This window comes from Telmatherina bonti, assembly GCF_933228915.1.
Source record: "Telmatherina bonti genome assembly, chromosome: 23".
NCBI lineage: Eukaryota > Metazoa > Chordata > Actinopteri > Atheriniformes > Telmatherinidae > Telmatherina > Telmatherina bonti.
In genome coordinates this window covers 11,816,634-11,836,105 of record NC_136632.1, presented here as the reverse complement: position 1 = coordinate 11,836,105, position 19,472 = coordinate 11,816,634, and the positions used below count along the sequence as shown (strand labels likewise).

Here is a 19,472-nt window from a genome sequence, read left to right as displayed (position 1 = left end):
CATCCTTGCTCCAACACAGCATCCACACACAAACCTCTGTACTGATGTTGCTGCAGTTGCCCCAAGTAGCGACGTCATAGAAAAGTTCAATTTCGTTCTCCTCTTCATCCTTTTTACCATAAAGCGTTCACAAATTTGCAGACTGCCACCAATGTTATAAACAAAAGCCTGTAAATGACAGTACTGGTTACTTTCATGTTTGTTTCCATAAACACCGTTCTGTACGTGTAGTCAATAATGTTCAACTGAGCATGTGGATCACTATAGGAGCATGAGCCGTTCACCCAGCAGACAGGTCAGATTTAAAAATGCAATTTGAACAGCCAAGCAAATAAATAAATAAAACAGATTTGTGCAGAAAATCAGAATTGAGCATTAAGGCCTTCAGTGTGAACGTAGCAATTTTTTTTTCCTTTTGCTTGTTCAAACACCTAAGATTGGCTAAAATAATATCCCCTGAGGATTATATGATACACAGCTAAACTATGCAGTGAGGTGCGAAAGTAAATGAGGATTGATGTTTTTTTTTCACCTGTAAGAATGAAAGATCTGAGCTGTGGTTAAAAAAAAAAAAACAGATGTGAAGACAATCAGAAAGAGAATAAGCAATATTTGTGATTTAACTTGGATACAAATGAAAATATATGTGATATTTATGCATTACAATTGTCCCCTTTCTAATAATCAATACAAAAAAAGATAAAACAAAAACATTGGTTTACATCAAACAGGTTGCTGTTTCTAATAAACATTTCCATTTTAGAGTCATCTGTCCAAAGTGCGATGCTCTGAAAAGTGTTCTTATGTGTTCTAGGGCAAACCCAAGTTTTGCCATGATTAAACTTTAGGTTTCACGATGATATTTTAGAATTTTTGGAAACTTCTTCAGATATCTTGAAGCACATTTTTTCTGAGGACAGCCTGAACCGGCATTATTTGCATGTTTTAAAATGTTCTCTACCTTATATATCACATTTGTGTGGATTGGCTGAGTTCAAAATATCTTTTAAACCTTTTTCTCCTCCCAGACTGGTAGGCATCTATTGCTACTACTGAAAACCTGCAAGAATTTCATGATGATACAATAGTTAAGATCAATCCAAATGTCTAAGGTTTGAGAGACCAAAGCTGCTGCCCTTGGCTAAAATAGCTAAAGTTATAAACTGCTTCAGGTATACTAGAATAAATAATGACAATCTTCTCTAACATTGGCTGAAATGTTGTTCCAATACTGTGCTGCATTTTGTGTGTGCCGTCATGGTGCAGTGATTAAAGATTATGATTCAGTTTTAAACCAGCAGAGGCATGCGGATATCTCTGTGTCCCAAAAAGGACATATTTCCTACAAGCATGCATACACACAAACTACACACATAAGCAGACAGTGAGCAGAACGCAGGCAAGCAAATACACAAGAGCACACAAAACTGCACACAAAGACTTTTTTTTTAAGAAAACCTGTAATCATAAAGAGCAAACATGCCCTGTAAAAGGTTGTGAAGGCAGGGACGACTGTTCAAATAGATAGATTACAAACACCCACACCAAAAAACACACACAGAGAGCACACTTCCATATTCAAGCAAATCATTCCAGCAATAAACTCAGTCACAATTTAACCAAACACACACACACACTTAAAAAAAAAAGAAAGAGAGAGATAAGTAAGGTGCCAAATATTTCACAAGCCTTTTTATGGTATACTGAATCACATGCACCAACTGTACATTGCCTCTTTCTCACACAACACACACACCGATAAGCTTACTTTACAGTCTTTCTGGGTCCTACGTACTGTATAGAACTGTTTAAACACTCAATACTGCCCCTCTCTGCTCCTCCAGCTGCATTGAAAGTATTATGACCTGTGTAATAACACTGCAGGCTGCCTGTATAAAGGATTAGGGTTTAGATTAAATATCCTCAGAGAAAGTTTAAAATGATCACACACATCTTGTGGATGTGATAGTCTCTTATATGTCAAAAACTCTTTATTTCTGTAAACTCTTGTCAAACCAGGCAAGATAAGCATCAATAACTTTGACAGGAAAGTGCCTATTCAGCCCTTTCTTGGCCATCTTGTGTCACATCATAATAATTCTGATTTTGGTGTAATATTTAAATCATGATTTGGTTACTGTTAAATGTTAGCGTGGTGTCCAAGAAATACTGACTTATGTGACCCTGAATTGGAATAAGTGGAATACAGGATAAATTAATAACTGAATAAATGAGACGCATGAATGAATGACTTTAACCTTGTTACTTGAAATCACTGTGGCATATGAAACTGCATACATTTACAAACTGGTTATTTATGTTTTTACAACACGTTTAAACCCGCCAAAAGTGCCAGTCACTGAACTGTGTGGGAGGCCACAAGAGAAAGCGGTTAAACTTAGAGCCAACATGACTCTTCCGGCAAAACGCATCAAGAGACTAAAATTACTTTCATCATATCCATCTTTATTCTGGATCTGGCTGTTGATGAGATATTTGATTCATTTATTTTAATAAAAAAATGTGATAGATTGGTTTTCTACATGTCTTTTGCAAATGAATTCAGGCGTTGTGGCATGATAGCATTGTAATCTGTGGTAATTATTACTGATAACTTTTAATTACAATAGCGTAGGGACGTCGCAAGGGGACGTCGAGCTTACTGCGTCTGATTCCAGCAGCTGTACAGCCATTCTGCCTCCACATCAGCTTTGTCTTATGCTGCTTTCACGTGAAATTGGAAAATTGCCCGAACCGTTATGTTAACGTGATTTGTCTCGTGTTATTGTTTAGGCAATATCAATAATTATTTTTCATTTTAGAGGTGAAAAAAAAAATCGGGCAACCCATTTCGTGGTTTAGACTACTTTGTGCAGATAGCATTGTGTTTAATCATATCTGATGTGTAGCAATATTAGCATTAGCATAGTTTTAGTGTGATAGCGTTTTTATTATTTATGCATTTTGAGTTTTTTATGTTAGATTGTTTTCCACATGGATTTTGTCAGAGTACAAAGATTACATGTAGAAAACAGTTTTTAACATAAGAGTAAAAGAAAAGGCTAATTGTAAATCATAGTCCGTTAAAAATGTATTATTAGTCAATTTTCTCAAGAAAGATAAAAAGCAAACAGGTTTACTAAGTTCTGTTTTGTTTCTGAGATGAATTCATTGCGGTCTGGTGCACAAAAGTAAACAGAACACTTGTTTGTTTACAAGAAAACTCCGCAGTGGCGGAATTTCCGGGAAGTACTTGAAGGCAGCAGGTCGCTGCCGTCAACGCCGCAGTGGAACATAACATCAAAATGTTAAGGAAGAAGACAACATAATCGCTCCACGTAGAGGACTGATCATGGCAACTCGATGGAGAGGCGGCCCTCGTCCCTGCTCAGCAGAACACGACTGTGGCTTCAAAACGGCGACCCCCCAACAAGAGTCCTCTGGAGAGACGGAGGATGCGGCGGAGTCGCAGCGGGAGCTGCCACGATGGATGCGGCTTTACTTCTACGGAATGCACGGCGCGACTTTGGATGTCTTGCTCTCATCGTTACAGGGGGTTTTAAATAGTCGGGACCCTAAACTCTTGGGCTTTTCCTCTCTGTATCTTTGCATCATGCACTCTCTGACCCACTTCGCGCTGGAGAAGATTTACTCCCAGAAGAGGTGTTTCAGAGGTCGGCCTGTGGTGTTTCATCTGGTCTTCTACCCGTCTGTGTACATCGGACTTCAGATCCTGATCGGGAACATTAATACTTTGACCGAGCAGGTGCGGGTTGTTTCCGGGACTCAGCTTGCAGTGCACTACATCCTGGCTCTGTATTTCTGCCAGGTGTTTCACAGAGGGATGTCACATCTGCAGTATCATCCCCCCTGCTCCAGCGACCTGCAGAGGAAGCTCCAGCACCAGAACACCGGTGATCCGAGACCTCCCAAAGGTCTCCCCGGCTTTGCTCATTTCCTATTTTTTGGTATGCACGGCTTCCTGGATGAGATCCTTTTCACTTCTCTGTTCAACCTGGTGGAGAAGTCTGACAGGACCCTCAGCGGCCACACGTCCCTGTGGTCCTTCCTGATGTATGGCAGCTGCAGCTTCGTGGTGGAGAAGCTCTACTTTCATCTGCACTTCAGCCGAGGCTGGGGGACCTGGCAGCGGCTTCCCATCTACATCTGCCTTATATATGCCTGGGAGTTCACCTGGGGACTGGCCCTCAGGCAGTTTGACGCCTGCTCCTGGGATTACTCCCATTACCCTCACAACTTCATGGGACTCATCACGCTCCTCTACCTGCCGGGGTGGGTCTGCCTGAGTCTCTACCAGGACGTGCTGTCCAACGTCCTGCTAAGAATCACATGCACCACAGATGAAAACTGTGGCAGTGGGGTCAATGGTGAGCTTAATGGGAAATTGGAGTCAAAGAAAAGGGCACTATAAATTTTCATTAAAGTCTAGAATAGCCTACTTCCGGGGCAAAATCTGCTCAACATCTGACAGAGAATGAGACACAAAAGGCCAATTTTACTAAGAAATTAACATGGTAAATAAGCCATTTTACTAACTAAATAAAATTCAAATTTAATTAAAAGGATCTTTCAAGGTAGCTTTGGGCCTTTCAACCTGCCTCAGGTCATGATTTGCATTTTCACATATCAGAATATTGCAAATAACTACATTAAAAGTTGAAAGAGTTTGCAAAATGGAAAAAAAAAAAGGGATTTTAACGTTGTAATAAGGTGACAGTCCAGTGTACATTTGAGTCTGGACTTCTTATGAAGATCAGACATTTTCCAGTTTTCAACTCAGCTCTGTCTGATACTTCAGGGTCCAATAAGATCCTGATACTTTTCTTAACTTGACTTCAGTACTTACTGCCATTTTCATCTATTTAATGGAAAAATAAAAATGAAAAAAAAAAAAAAAAAGACTTTCACATTTTCATACCCTTGAAAGCACGAATATCCACTTATGAATCACAGACTTGCCATGTTATGCATTGCAGACATTGTTGCAGGGCTGACATTTTATGTCGTTTATGGTTTCAGTACATATTGCCATCAAACATTCCAAAGTCAGTATTTCAGACGTCTTCTCGCGGGTCCCCCTCCACCTGCCAGCTTCTTAATATTATTCAAGTAATGCACAAGAGCTATAAACAATAAAAACTCAGTCATATTATAAATGTAGCAAAGGAGAATGAGTAGCTGAATGGATCATTTGGGACCAAGTTAGATTTTACTGTGAATTTTTCATGAACCAAACATTATTTTCCTGGAGTGCCTTCCTGTGTAAATGTAGACTCAGATAAACATGACAAGGCTCTTCTTATCAGCTTGTGCTAAACTCCTGGGTTGCGGTCACATAATACCATATAGGCTTGTATCTGTCAGAGTTTATTTCAAATATTTGAACACAGGGCTAAAGTGCCCTTTTATTCTATCTGTGATGCTAAATCTTGATACACCTTTAAAATATTTCTTTGAAAACACTTGACTCCTAAAACAAGAAATCAGCTGTTATTTTTGCCTTTAATTTATTAATCAAATAAACTGTATTCTATCTGTACAAATTCAATGTTAACTTATACAACCTTCACTGTGCCTGTAGAGCACAAGTTAGCCCTAGACTGTGGCTAGTGTGGTGTTTCTCTTGGTTTTTTTTTTCTTAACTTGGCAGCTATACTGATCTTTTTAAACATTTTCATCCTCCCCCACACGAGTGGGTGACTGTACATCTTAAAGATATTTTATGGCCGAATAACTGTTCCTCAATCACATTCTCTCTGTGTTGCGCACTTTTTTTTTGAAGAAGAAAACAAAAATCTTGAAAAAACAAAGAAAGGCATGGAAATTTAATGAAAAGATAAATATAGCTGATTTAAAATGGCATGCACTGTATGACTTGCAATTTTAATTAAATCTAAAATTTTGCACAACTTGCATTTGTTTACTGTCACGTAAATGATTTCAAACTGTCTTGATTATTTCACATATATATGAGTAAATAGGCAAACATGTGTATGACATTTGCTAAAGGGAAGGCAAAGCATGCAAGCAAAGCTTTCACTTTCGTAGTGTTGCTCTCTGTTTTTAGCAACTGTACTGCTCTGTTAACCATCACATATCACAAAGACATTCACCACAGACAGTCACATGATATTGCCAACCCTTTGTGTTTTCCACTGTTATATGCCAAGCATACGTTGTATTTCAACAAAGTCAACCCTACAAACTCCAAAGACAACACATATTAATATTTGGTCTTGTGCCTATAAAGTGAAAACACACTCAGATTACCTGTTGAGTCATCTCACAATATCACTTCCTTTTTGAGAAGCTTTTCAGAGAGTAAACTAAACAAAACAGGAGCAGTGTCTTATGAAACAGACGCAGAGTAGCCTTTGTTTTAACTTCTGTTTTCTAGAGCATTTAAAACAGTGCAAAAGCAACTTTCTTGTATCACATTGATGGAATTTTTTTATTAATAACTTCAATACAAGCTTGATTATATATTTAAATATGCACGCACCTTTATGTGTATTTTCAAGCCTGGGTTTTGAAAGGGACAACTAATGACTTGGCAAAAGTCTTTAGTTGCTTTCTCTTTATGACACCTTGGAGATCATTGTGATGCAAGCAAACCTATAGATTTAGACAACCCACACATAATCACTAGCCAGGGGAGCCTGAATACACCAGTGACCTACAAGACTTAACTGCATTCATACAAGCTTCTTAAATGGCTCATTAGCAGTCTTAAATTTGTAATACACGATTGCTGTGTATAAACATGACACGAGATTTTGTCCATAAGAAAACAGGAAGTGAAATGCCGTTTGTCTTGCACAACACTTATCAATACATTACCTGCTAAAGGTAAATCTGCTGAAGTTTAAAACAAACAGATATAAAGGCATGAATCTAGCAAATTACAGCACAATTGCTAACTTTTTTTTTTTTAAAAAGATTTTATGAATGTTTGCCTTGCAGTATAGGGCATTTCTACTTCGAATTCAATTTCAAAACACACGTACACAAACACAGACACACACATACATACATACATATATATTATAAAAAAAAAAAAAATACATATATATATATATATATATATATATATATATATATATATATATATATATATATATATATTCTAGTCATTTAGCAGCTTTTATCCAAAGTGACTTACATATGAGTGAGAACAACACATATATGTATATATATATATATATATATATATATAGATAGATAGATAGATAGATAGATAGATAGATAGATAGATAGATAGATAGATAGATAGATAGATAGATAGATAGAATTTATTTATTTTACTAATCATTATTGTAAACATTTAAACAACACATCATTGACCTTCTCGAGCCAAATAAATAAACATAGAAAATTAATGTTTCTTCACTTTATCTGATATGGCTCAAATTTAGCCAGAAAATTGAAATAAAAATTTTATTAAAATGAAATTTACACATCAGGCAGATGTTTTTTTTTTTTTTAAAGGATCACATGTAAACCAACACCAACACAGAAAAACAAACACTTACCCTGAGCTAGCTTAACAGAATTAGCCCTTAGCTGCTCAATGGTTAAACAAGCAAGTATCTTCTGCTGGAAGTTAATGGAGCCCAAAAGTGAAGATTAAAAAGTAAACTTACCTTTACGCAGGTTGGAAAAAATTGCCTACAAAAGACTGTCGGTGTTGGTGTACACTAGCTGGATGTGTAAATACGAACTTCTTGCTAACAGACAGGCTAGCTTGATTCTTGCTAACAAATTAGCTAACAGGCAACTTAAAATGTGATTTTATTCCTTTTTCTTCTATTATTTCATACTACATCTAATATGGTTGGTTTTAATAACAGTAAATTTAATGAAGTAGAAATAAAAGAAATAAAATTATAAAACACATAAACAAGAATATGTATGTTTTTGGGAAAAGGGGGGCTTAAAAAAATGCCTAGCTCACAGCTCTAATCAGGCAACATAAGTGAGAACACCTGTGTACATAAACATCTCCATAAATAAAAAAAAATAAATAAAATAAAAATAAAAAATAAAAAAATAAAAAAATAAAAATATATATATATATATATATATATATATATATATATATATATATATATATATATATATGCAGATGTGGTCATCCCACAGAAGAAAACATAACAAACACTGAAAGTTACTCTTTTTTTTTTTCCCCCACGTTTATTTACATGAGCATTCAAATTATATACAAATATCTACAAGGTTTTTTTTTTCCCTAGGTTTGAGACCGTGACTGTTGGCCTCAACAGGTGCCACCCCAAAAGTAGACAATCAAATTTTAACCAACATTTAGAATAAACAAACTATCACCTAATGCCAAAGTGCAAGTGACTGCAACCTGTAATATACCTTTATTTGATGGTTTCTATAGCAACAATCTCATGTTCTTGATCATTAAGCAGCATTTATACCTCTTAGTCTCATTGTCAGTGTTATTGATAATGTTTGTCTATCAAAACTGTTTCATAAAAGTCATTAAACCACCAAATTGTCAGTAATGCAAATCAATTTCTCATAAAACTATAAATACAAAAACTACGTATACATAAAAAACTATATATAAATATATTTTGCATATTCTTTCATTGTTAATCAAGTATAATCTTATATATTCTTTCATTTATTATTATTATTAATCGGTATATAATCCACAGATTATTTTATTGTGACCTGATGTGACTCCATAACAGAAGTAAAAACAGGCACACTCAGAGAGCACAGAAGATGCAGAAACATATATATATATATATATATATATATATATATATATATATATATATATATATATATATATATATATATATATATATGTATATGTATATATTACTGGTCAAAAGTTGTAGAACACCCCAATTTTTCAAGTTATTCCTTGACACTTGTGCAGTTTAATGTCTCATTGTATTCTGAAATTAAAAGCATAGTACTAACAATAAAAAAAGAAAGTACAGAATCAATTCATAAACCAAAATTTATTTTAAGCTTTTGACTCATCAAAGTAGCCACCTTTGGCAGATATAACAGCTGAACACACTTGTGGCATTCTTTCAACAATAGAAATTAAATATTCTTCAGAAAGTTCTTCCCACATTTGTTGCAGAAGTTCCCACAAATGTGTAGCACTTGTAGGTTGCTTTGCTTTGACTTTTCTGTCAAGTTCATCCCAAACCAGCTCGATGGGGTTTAAGTCTGGAGACTATGCTGGCCACTCCATGTTTTCAAGCTCACCATCTTGCTCTTTTTTCTTCAGGTAGTTCTGGCATAGCTTGGACTTGTGCTTTGGGTCATTATCTTGCCCCTTACCAACTAGACGCATACCAGAGTGTAATGCGTGGTGTTGCAGAATGCTGTGGTAGCCATTTGGGTTCAGGGTGCCACTCACTCTGCACAAGTCACCAACCCTGGATCCAGCAAAACAGCCCCAGACCATCAAACTTCCTCCCCCATGTTTGACAGTTGATGCCACACACTGTGGAACCATCCTTTCGCCTACTCGACGCCTCACAAAGATCCTGTGTGATGAACCAAAGATTTCAAATTTTGATTTATCAGTCCATAATACCTTCTTCCAGTCTTCAGTCGTTCAATTGGAATGTTTTCTTGCCCAGGCAAGCCTCTTCTTCTTATTTTGACATCTTAGCAAAGGTTTTCTTGCTGCAATTCGTCCTGTTAAACCTGCAGCTCGAAGTCTTTTCTTCACAGTTGAAACTGAGACTTGTTTAGTACGACCATCATTAAGTTGCGCTTGAAGCTGTTGTGCTGTGAGCCGCCTATCACGCAAGCTGTTAACTCTCAGATTGACTTGTGACTTTGGGTCTGCCAGACCTTTTCCTGTCCGAGTTTTCCCCAGTTTCTGACTGCCTTTTGATGGTGTAGGAAACTGTACTCACTGACACCTTGACTTTCTTTGCAATTTCTCTGTAGAAAAAGCTTATATTTTTAAGTGTTATTATGGTCTGTCTTTCCTCTTGTTTTAATTGCCCTTTTCTTGCCATTTTTGCAGCAAAAAAAAACACTTTCTGCAGTACAAATCTGTTCAACTGATGCTCATCAAGTTATGGTACCAAAATGTGTTCAAACACAGCTTTTATGCAGACAGACAGGGTTGTAAGTAATCTAGCAAAGTTGGAACACCTGTAAGAATGATTAGCATTAGATTTAAAGGGGCAATCACCTTTTATTGCTGCAGGAAAGCTTTAAATAATTTGGTCCCGGAAGAAGGACTTTTTGCATAATACTGAAATGTACATCATTTTTTAATTTTGGGTAACCTTTTTTGTTGTTGTTGTTGTAATCTGGCAGTTTACCAGTTACTTTTGTACCATTTGAAGCTATTTGTTGGACTTAGATGACTTGAATTATGATAAATTAGTGAAAAAATTGAGGTGTTCTAAAACTTTTGACCGGTAGTGTGTGTATATATATATATATATATATACACATATATATATATATATATATATATATATATATATATATATATATATATATATATATATATATATATATATATACTATCTATAAAGATGTGTGCTGTAGTTAAGATAAACTGAAACCACAGATGCTTTAGATCCACCTATCCAACTAATTAGGAGGTAAACAATTTTTGACATTTCCTGTTTGACACTTTCTGTCTTTGACATTATCTTTTGTAATACTGGCTTGTTGTTTATTATCTAAAATCTCTTTAGTTGGACTGTAAAACTTTTGGTACATGCCTTGCGTCATACGAAATTTCAGAAACTTGGCTAGCTCACTGGAAGTCCGGGGGGTGCAGTTCAGACCCTTGTAGCACTGACATTTAAACCTCGTGCCGAAAGTCTTCAGGTCTACCAGTGTGGTTTTCCCAAGAACAAGGTAGCGTTGCTGAACACGCAGGATTCTGAAGTTCTCAGGGTTGAGGTGAAGGTAGTGATTGGACCTGGAATTTTTTCTGACACAGCGGCCATTCCCCCGACACAGGAAGTCGCTGCAGAGCTGGGTGGCTGCTGTGACGTTAGTGACGTAACGGTTGAGGACAGAGGTGAGGTAGGATGAGAGGTTTTCACAAGATGTCTGGGAAGTAAAGGAAAATAAGTGGGAGCAAGAAGAAGTGATCACACCTATATTTACTTGTTGAGAAATATTTGACGGAAAGTTAGATAACAAGACTCAAAGTTAGTTTATCTCTGTGTATTAAAAAATGAAAAGTAATGTAAACAACTTAAAAGTTAGAGTCAGTAAAGTTCAGATCTTATTCGACTAGGTTATAAAGTCTGAGGAAGGAGTTTTATGAGTTTGCGGATGTTTTATTTATCTCAGTTCAGCTCTCTATACATGTAGTCATTTCAGAAGTCATCTTTCAGGCCAATATTTAGTTTTTATAAAAGATTTGACAAATGAGATACTGAATCTATTCATTTATAGTGATCATAAAAAGTGTCTTAGTTCTTGTTCTTCAATTGAGATGACTGTTTTTAACTAAAAAGGCACAGCTAACAATCCTGTGAGTGAAAGATGGACGTGTTTCATTTAAAACAAATCAAACGGACATTTTATATTATTTTATGTTCATTTCCTTTATAGCTATCTAATGCACTGCATCAGACACAAGAAAGATTTGTTGGGCTATTGTGAGGATGTCCATTAGTCTGATTTATATGCAGTCTCTATCAGAGCAACATACATTAGCATCAAGCTAACTTGTTTTTCTAGCTATATAATAATTAATGCGATTGCAGTGTTGACCACTACAACCAATCAGCAGTCAGCATGCAGTCTAAAACAGATAGCTTTATGTTATCCATTAGCTTAGCTACTATATCTGATGTCCCCCATCCAACAATCATTCATGCTGACCTTTCGACCTGCAGCCAAACAACCGATACCATCTTTATCTGTAGACTTCAGTCAGCCTCCACCTAAGTGAAAGTTTTGTCTTGGTTTGACAACCACTACACTGTTACGTCCATCAGGAGTCTACAGGAGGCCTGTGGTGATGATGGATGATGTTACCTGATCATCATAGTCCGCACTGGCCCCCCACAGCACAGCTCCAGAGGCTCCAACTGCTGCGCTTTCCCCAATGGTGCGGATCAGATCCCCCTGCACAAAAGTGTTAATCAACGGTACTCCACAGATTGGAAAAAAACAAAGAACTTTACACGCATGGGACACACATGATGCAACACTTGCTGCTTTGTGCTTCAAGCATAAGTATAAACTATGTACAAAGTGACTGGAGAAGATACAGATTACACATTCAGGTGGGAGGTTACCCCATAGCAGTGTGTTGTTACAGCAAAGAAACCAAACCGGCCCATAAACCTGGACCTCTTAAGGAGGAACACTCCTCTCCTGGGACTTGAGATGTAACCTTAACTCTATGTAATCTAGTCAAATGGGCTCTTGTTCCCTTAACAGCTGTTTCAAAGGATATTATTTGTTTAAATTGACAATTTTGTTAAAATATTGAGTGGCCATTATTAGTTTTGATATCCCATTGTTAATCTAGGCCTGTGACTCATTCTGTATTCTCATTTTGAGATATTATTACAAATCCACTTGTAACTTATTGGTCCGTACCTGACTGAGGAAGCGTCTATTCTGATCCACAAAGACAGGCCTCATGTAAACAAACACAGGTGCAGGACTGCTCAGCCTGGGTAGAGCAGACACTCTCAATGCTTCCTGAACACGGTTTCTCACCACCAGGGCAGCTTTAGGGTTGTCCGCTAAAGCGACCTGAAATAGAGCAAGGAACAAAATAACAGCACTGGCAGGAATTATATTAGAAATAACTTATCCAGTAAGATAGCATTAGCAACCTGTAGGTACACAGAAGGGTAAAGGGCAGTGCTGGACTCCCACAGCCAGAGCAGCTCGTTGTTCTGTCTCTTCACCTCTTTGGTGCACTGCCCTGTGTAGTTTGGCTCTTGCCAGCCATAGTTGTAGCAGTTTGGGAACAAGTAGAAGCCCCAGAGATAGTTGGGTCTCATGGCTTTGCCTGTTTGCAGTATCCCTGACATAAATTTCTTTGCTGCCTCCTGGGGAGAAATCTCATTAATATTTAAAAAAAAAAACAAAAAAAAAACTTTTATATCACATACCATCATTGGTTTTTATCAAACCATGCACTGATCTGACCTGGAACTCTTGTTTGGCCTTTATGGTGGCCTGGTGGACTGTAAGGGACAAGTTTCTCTGCATAACATGATCCACTGATGAAGTCTGATAGATTTTTTTATTGCCCCAGTTTCTGTCCCAGAGAGGGCGCCATTCCTCCCAATCAATCACAGCCAAGCCTCTGGTTGTCCTAGAGAAGAAGACGAATGTATGCCGATGACAATCTTTGCTGCTGTTTGTATCTGACTTACCAGGAGTGGGACGACAGATATAAAGTAGATATTTGGCTCATTCTGGCATGCTCACATTGACATCTTCATCGGTTTATTTAAATAAACAGAACAATAAATATGTTTTTGAAAAATCTCAAAGTAATTTGGCTGTTCACAGACTTGAGTGACCAATGTGTTCATCGTAGGTTGGGTCAAGTCATTTGGACTTGGTTTAGTTTCTTAGCCATGTTTCTTTAAGTCTGATGGAGATTGTGGGAGATTTCACTTCAGTGGTTTGTGAAACCACTGATGTTTTAGAGTTTAAATCCATTATTTAAAATGGTTTTGTTAAGGTTAGAGGGGATAGTCTAATAAGGAGTGGTGGTTTGGTCTTGAGAGCCCGTGGTCAAGACTGCACCCTGGTCTTGAGGTAAATCACTGAGCAAGGCCTTTAAGCCTCCAACTGCTCCCAGATGCTGAGATACAGCAGCTCTCAAGCATATCTACAATAGATTGTTAAAATACAAAGGCTCACTTCCCAAATGGGATTAATAATAATAATAAAAATATTATTAACGTGACCCTTGTTCATAGTTACACTTGATGGGATGTCTCCTCCTCTGCTAAATGAATTGTCTTAAGAAAATTAAACCCAGTCCAGTTGACTTGATGTTGAACACCATGACCTGGATTACTGAGAACTTTCACAGATAACAAAAGTGTTATCCGTATAAAATGAATAAGTAGCTTTTTTTTTTTTACTTGTGGCCAACTCACTTGGATGGGATGTAGTAGTTAATGTCTTCTCTGGCCTTGTCCACACTGGCTTTTAGGTTAGCTCTCTGCGGGATGCCACCATAGAACTGTTTTTTACTTTTGATGTCAATATATGGGTACAGACCAAGTCTGTCTGTATAAAACAGAGATAAAAACTGGCCTGGAACCTGCAATAAAAGAGAAAGTGGTCAACTTCATAATGTAACTCCACTTTACTCTTCCGTTACATTTAAGTTGTTGCACAGTTTGGCTAGAAACAATAGAAACAAGAGCTAGATTAGATTAAATCTGCTTTCAACAACATATATTTATTTACAAGTTCAGTAAAGCTGTACCTTGGCAGGCGTAGCAACTCCTTTAAAGGGGGAGGTGTCCAGAGAGATGTTGTACCTGTTACATACCATATCTGGGATGTTCCAAGTAACTATGAAAGGCTGTTGTTCAAATAGCAGCCCGGCTGTGTCGGGGAGAGCGTGAGGCAGGTGTAATCCAGGCTGCCCTGAAGGTGCTGCTTCTGAAGGAGATGGCAATGGTTTCTGGAGAGGAATGTTGGATGTTTTGGTAAGCAGTGGAAATGTTTTCAGAGTTAAAGGAGTTACAGCTGAGCCGGAGGGAGGAGACTGGGAGGTTGATGCATTAGCAGTTAGTGGCTTAGCAGGATGGTCATAGAGTTCTTCTGATGAATCAGGAGACACTGACTGTTTGGATAGAGGAGACTTAAGGTTTTTGTGCAAATGAACAGCCATGAATTTATGGGACAGACGCAAATGTTTGCAGGGGTGCGGCACCAACTGTGAAATATGTGTTATGGCTGGAAGAGGAGTGTGTTTTCCAAAGTGACAGATTTTTGCAGGGGTTGAATTTGTGGTCATAAAGGCATCTCTGGGTGGTGGCACTGGCATTTTGGAGGTAGTTGATGGTAAATTTAAGGGTGACAAAGCTGACAAAGATGGAGAAATGGCAGGAGAGGCAATGGAATTTGACAGAGTGGAGATGGATGTTTTAAGAGCAGTGGAAATGGGAGCTGAGAGGATTATGGTTGATTTGTTGCTGTCACCAGCAGGAAAGGTTATGGCTTTTGGAGTTCTTAGGATAGCTAATGTTAAGACAGGCCAGAGAGACAGAGTTATAATGGTGAAGAAGAAGTGAAGGAAAGGTGGAAGGATTGATTGGCTCAGCAAGGGATGCAGCAGCACACAGTTATGACTCTTACGAGTGACAGAAACCATCCTTTGGCCTGGTTTAAAAGAAACTAAAAAGAACAAAAAAAAAAAAAAAAATCACAATGAATTTTTTGTTTATAGATTTTAACAATAAATGCATACTGAGGTTCTCCAACTTTTCTTTCTTTAGCTGAATGTTTAGCTGAACACAGTCTCAGACATCAGGAAACATAATCATTCTTTCCAGCATTCAAGCTCATTCCGAAAGTATTGTAAATCAGAGACTATCACCCAGTAACTGGCGTTCCCAAATCATCTCAAATCAAGATAAATTTGCAATGTATTTACATTTTATTAGCTGTCATATTGATAAAACTGTACATATTACTCACTAGTGGGATTAACATGTAAAACAATAAGTACAATACCTTGACATGCCTTCTACCAAACCATCCCAGAGCAAAGATTTGTGGACTTGATGAATGATGCAGTAACAGTCAGGATGTCCCTCCATGCTGATATAACAGAGGCTGAAGGAGGAGGAGAAGCACAACTGTGTACCAAGATGCTGTCTGTTGTTTGTCCCAGAGGGGTGGGGAGAGAGGCGAAGGACACCTGGGTGTGAGGTTATGGAGCGTGCACTGTTTCATAGTGGAGCATATTGCGTAGCTCATGTTTTCAACTCTTTCAGCACTGATGTGGATGCTGTGGGCATTTTTTCCTGACGGCAATAAACTAAAATAACTAATCATGATTGAGGAAAATACTTCATCTATTTAACACTAAAATATATGACATTTAGTGTGAGATGTAGGGGTTGAACTCTGTACTTGTTACATCAAGATAAATTAAATAAAGCAGCAGCTATGAAATGTTAAGAAATTTTCAAAAGACTATCAGAGTTTAATCAAAACAAGCTATAAAAACTGCATAACATGCTAGTGCCTTGAGTATAGCCCAAAATGAGCGTTCCCACTGCAGACAGGAGACAGGAAAGTTTGACACCTAAGTGGCAAAAAGAGCAGATGCTGTTTTCTGGCAGTTCCTTTCAGGTAGGATGACAATGTACAAAAAATAAATAAATAAATGGGAAGATGTCAGACACATAACTAACTGAAAGCACAATTAATTCTGTTTTCTCCTCCATGGTACCGGTCTGTCTGGGTTTTATACCTCACACTTGGTTGCTTTCACCGTCCAGCTTGTGTTTATGTGTTTATTCAGGTATGTGCAACACACCATTTGTTGGTGGTTTCACACATTGGTGGTACAGTGAAAACACTGGAGGAGAACGTTAACCATAATAGTTGTTGGGTTTTTTTGTTTTTTTTGGAGAATGACGGCGTGCGTTATTTTTTTCTTGGCTGCAGTGTGACGAGATCAGCTGAAGTGATTTTTTTACAATGTAACTTTTCCTTAATGTTTCCCTCTAGAGTGTCAAACTAGACATGTTGCTTTATTGTTTGTTTTATTTGGGGGTTTTTTTGTGTGTGTGTCATAAATGGTTGGCATGAAACACGTTTTGATCATTTAAATTATTTTCTTGAGAGATTTGATATTCAGCAAATAACAATAAAATAAAAGGTCTACACACCACACAGTATGCTGGATTAGATTAGATTAGATTAGATTAGATTAGATTAGATTAGATTAGATTAGATTAGATTAGATTAGATTTGTATTTTACGACCATTTGTAATTTACTCAAAGCTGTGCTTTCACCCATCTATTCTGTCCGAATACAACCTACGTGTGTCTCACAGCTGTGATACTCTCATCCTTCACATGCAGGTGCACAGCGACAGATGAAGGTTTTACACACTGCTATGGACAAAAACAGATGATTTCCTCTTTTCAAAGCATGCAACATGTGGACATTGTGAAGAAACAAAGCGAGTGAAGGAGTAAGGAAGGAAGTTCCATTCAATAAAATCTGCTATTATGATGCTTTCACCAGTTGTTTAGATGTCTTATTTTCCTTCCTTATAGTGACACTGCAGCCTCTGTTGTTAACAGGCAAAGGCTGAACTGCTCTAATATGTGGGTTTCACATCTCAAAGAGTGATACAACAATGCAGAACTGCTTAAATAATATGGACAATCGTTTGTGTTTCAGCATATATGATGGACTGAGGTCACTTCAGTCGAAAGCCAAGTGAAATTAAAACCGCAAGCGGTGATATAGGCCCTCGCACCATGGCGCCGCTCGGCATAATGCCACCGCCTCCCCTGCCAACATCCTTCCCATGCCTCTCTCAACCTAAAGTGCAGCCAGACTGCACTTCAGGCCATTTAGGCCTTATGAACGGTCACTTCCTGTCACCAAGGGGCGGGGCTAACTTATCATCTAATTATTGACATGCACAAATGTGAAGGATATGACTGGCATCATCTGTAGCAAATTTGGTGCAGGTTGGTCGTTTTTTGTTTGAGTTATGTCAGTTTTCCTTTTCATTGCATCACATCTGCTTTGCTGCCCCGCCCCTCCTAAACTAAATCTTCTATTAGAAGAAATAACACAACTTTAAATCACACATGCCTCCTGAGCATCCTGTGCAAGTTGGGTGTCAGTTGGACAATATCCCTAGGAGGAGTTGTTTAAAATGCATGGCAAAGAAATGACCCCAAATATGTTACCTTTTTCAACATGGCCGACTTCCTGTTGGATTTAGCCCATATGTCCAAGAGACTTTTTTGAAGGTACTGGGAGGGTCTACAACTTCCCCGAATCATATCCATGTCAGTCAATGTAGTGGGCGGGGCTGATTAATTAAAATATTGTAGGGGGCGCTATGGAGCCATTTAGTATCTTTTCCACTATATTTTAATTTGACTCTATTAAGGGCATAACTGTCATGACTCATGGCAAGTATGGTGAAAATCAACAATTTCATGGCTTTGTTACAGGTACTTCCTGGTTCACGATATCAGACACTTGTTGTTGCCAAGGGGTGGGGCTAGTTCATAGTCATGTTATTGCATTGTACATTTTGTTCACCATGGGACTGGCATCAAATGTGTCGATTCCTGTGCTGATATGTTGTTTTATGTGGGAGTTTTAACAATAAGTCTTTGTTAATGAGACATCAAACTTTGAAGGCCCGCCCCTCCTAAACTAAATCTTCTATTAGAAGAAATAACACAACTTTAAATCACACATGCCTCCTGAGCATCCTGTGCAAGTTGGGTGTCAGTTGGACAATATCCCTAGGAGGAGTTGTTTAAAATGCATGGCAAAGAAATGACCCCAAAAATGGCACCTTTTTCAAAATGGCCGACTTCCTGTTGAATTTAGCCCATATGTCCAAGAGACTTTTTTGAAGGTACTGGCAGGTTCTCCAACTGTGCTGAATTTTATCCATGTCGGTCCATGTAGTGGGCGGGGCTGATTGATTGAAATTTTGTAGGGGGCGCTATGGAGACATGCTCCATTTATTTCATAATGTTTCAATGGGGCTTAGTTCAGGGCCTTACTGTCATCAGTCATGGCAAGTATGGTGGCGGTCCAAGGTTCCATGGCTTGGTCACAGGTACTTCCTGTTTCATGGCGTTGGACCGCCATTCGCCATGTCCCGTTTAGCGTAGCGACTTGAGGTTTTTATTGTGGCATCATGAAAGGGTTTGACATGTTTTGGAGGAGTCTCAAGTGTTTGGGACCATTTGCTTAGAAGCATGACCCTCAAACGTGGAAAAAACCACTTCCTGTTGTAAGTGGGCGGGGCTTAGGTGGGCGGGGCTTATGTCTAGACCAGCAATGGTCACATTAATCTGTTCAGGACTGATCCCTTATTAATCCCTATAAGTTTTAGGGTGATCAGATCAAAATTGACAATTTTATAGTGATTTATGATGTCACGCCGCCGCATGGAACTTCGCCATGGGCACGTCGTGCAGCGTAGAGCAACGTCCTTTACCAGATCTCTTCACCAACATGTTTTGCGATGCCTGAGTGAATTTGGGCCATGTGGTGTCCACCAAGCCAGAGTTATGGGTGTGTGAGCAAAAAACAACACTTTTGACCTCCAGGGGGCGTGGCTATTTCATAATCAAAATATTGACATATAGAACTCTGTAGGAGGGGACTGCCATCATATCTAGCAAATTTGGTGCAGAAATGTTGCTTTATGTGGGAGTTATATCCGTTTAATTTTTCATGGCGAGACAT

General features: G+C 38.1%; 1 protein-coding gene across 1 annotated transcript; it reads left to right on the top strand.

Annotated features, from left to right (window-relative positions):
- Positions 1 to 3,352: 3,352 nt before the first annotated feature.
- On the top strand, positions 3,353 to 4,432 carry tmem229a (transmembrane protein 229A; the record flags this gene model as incomplete). The annotated part of the gene is made up of 1 exon (XM_079263129.1): positions 3,353 to 4,432. The coding sequence occupies one exon, from the start codon at positions 3,353 to 3,355 to the stop codon at positions 4,430 to 4,432; it is 1,080 nt and encodes a 359-aa protein (XP_079119255.1).
- Positions 4,433 to 19,472: the final 15,040 nt, after the last annotated feature.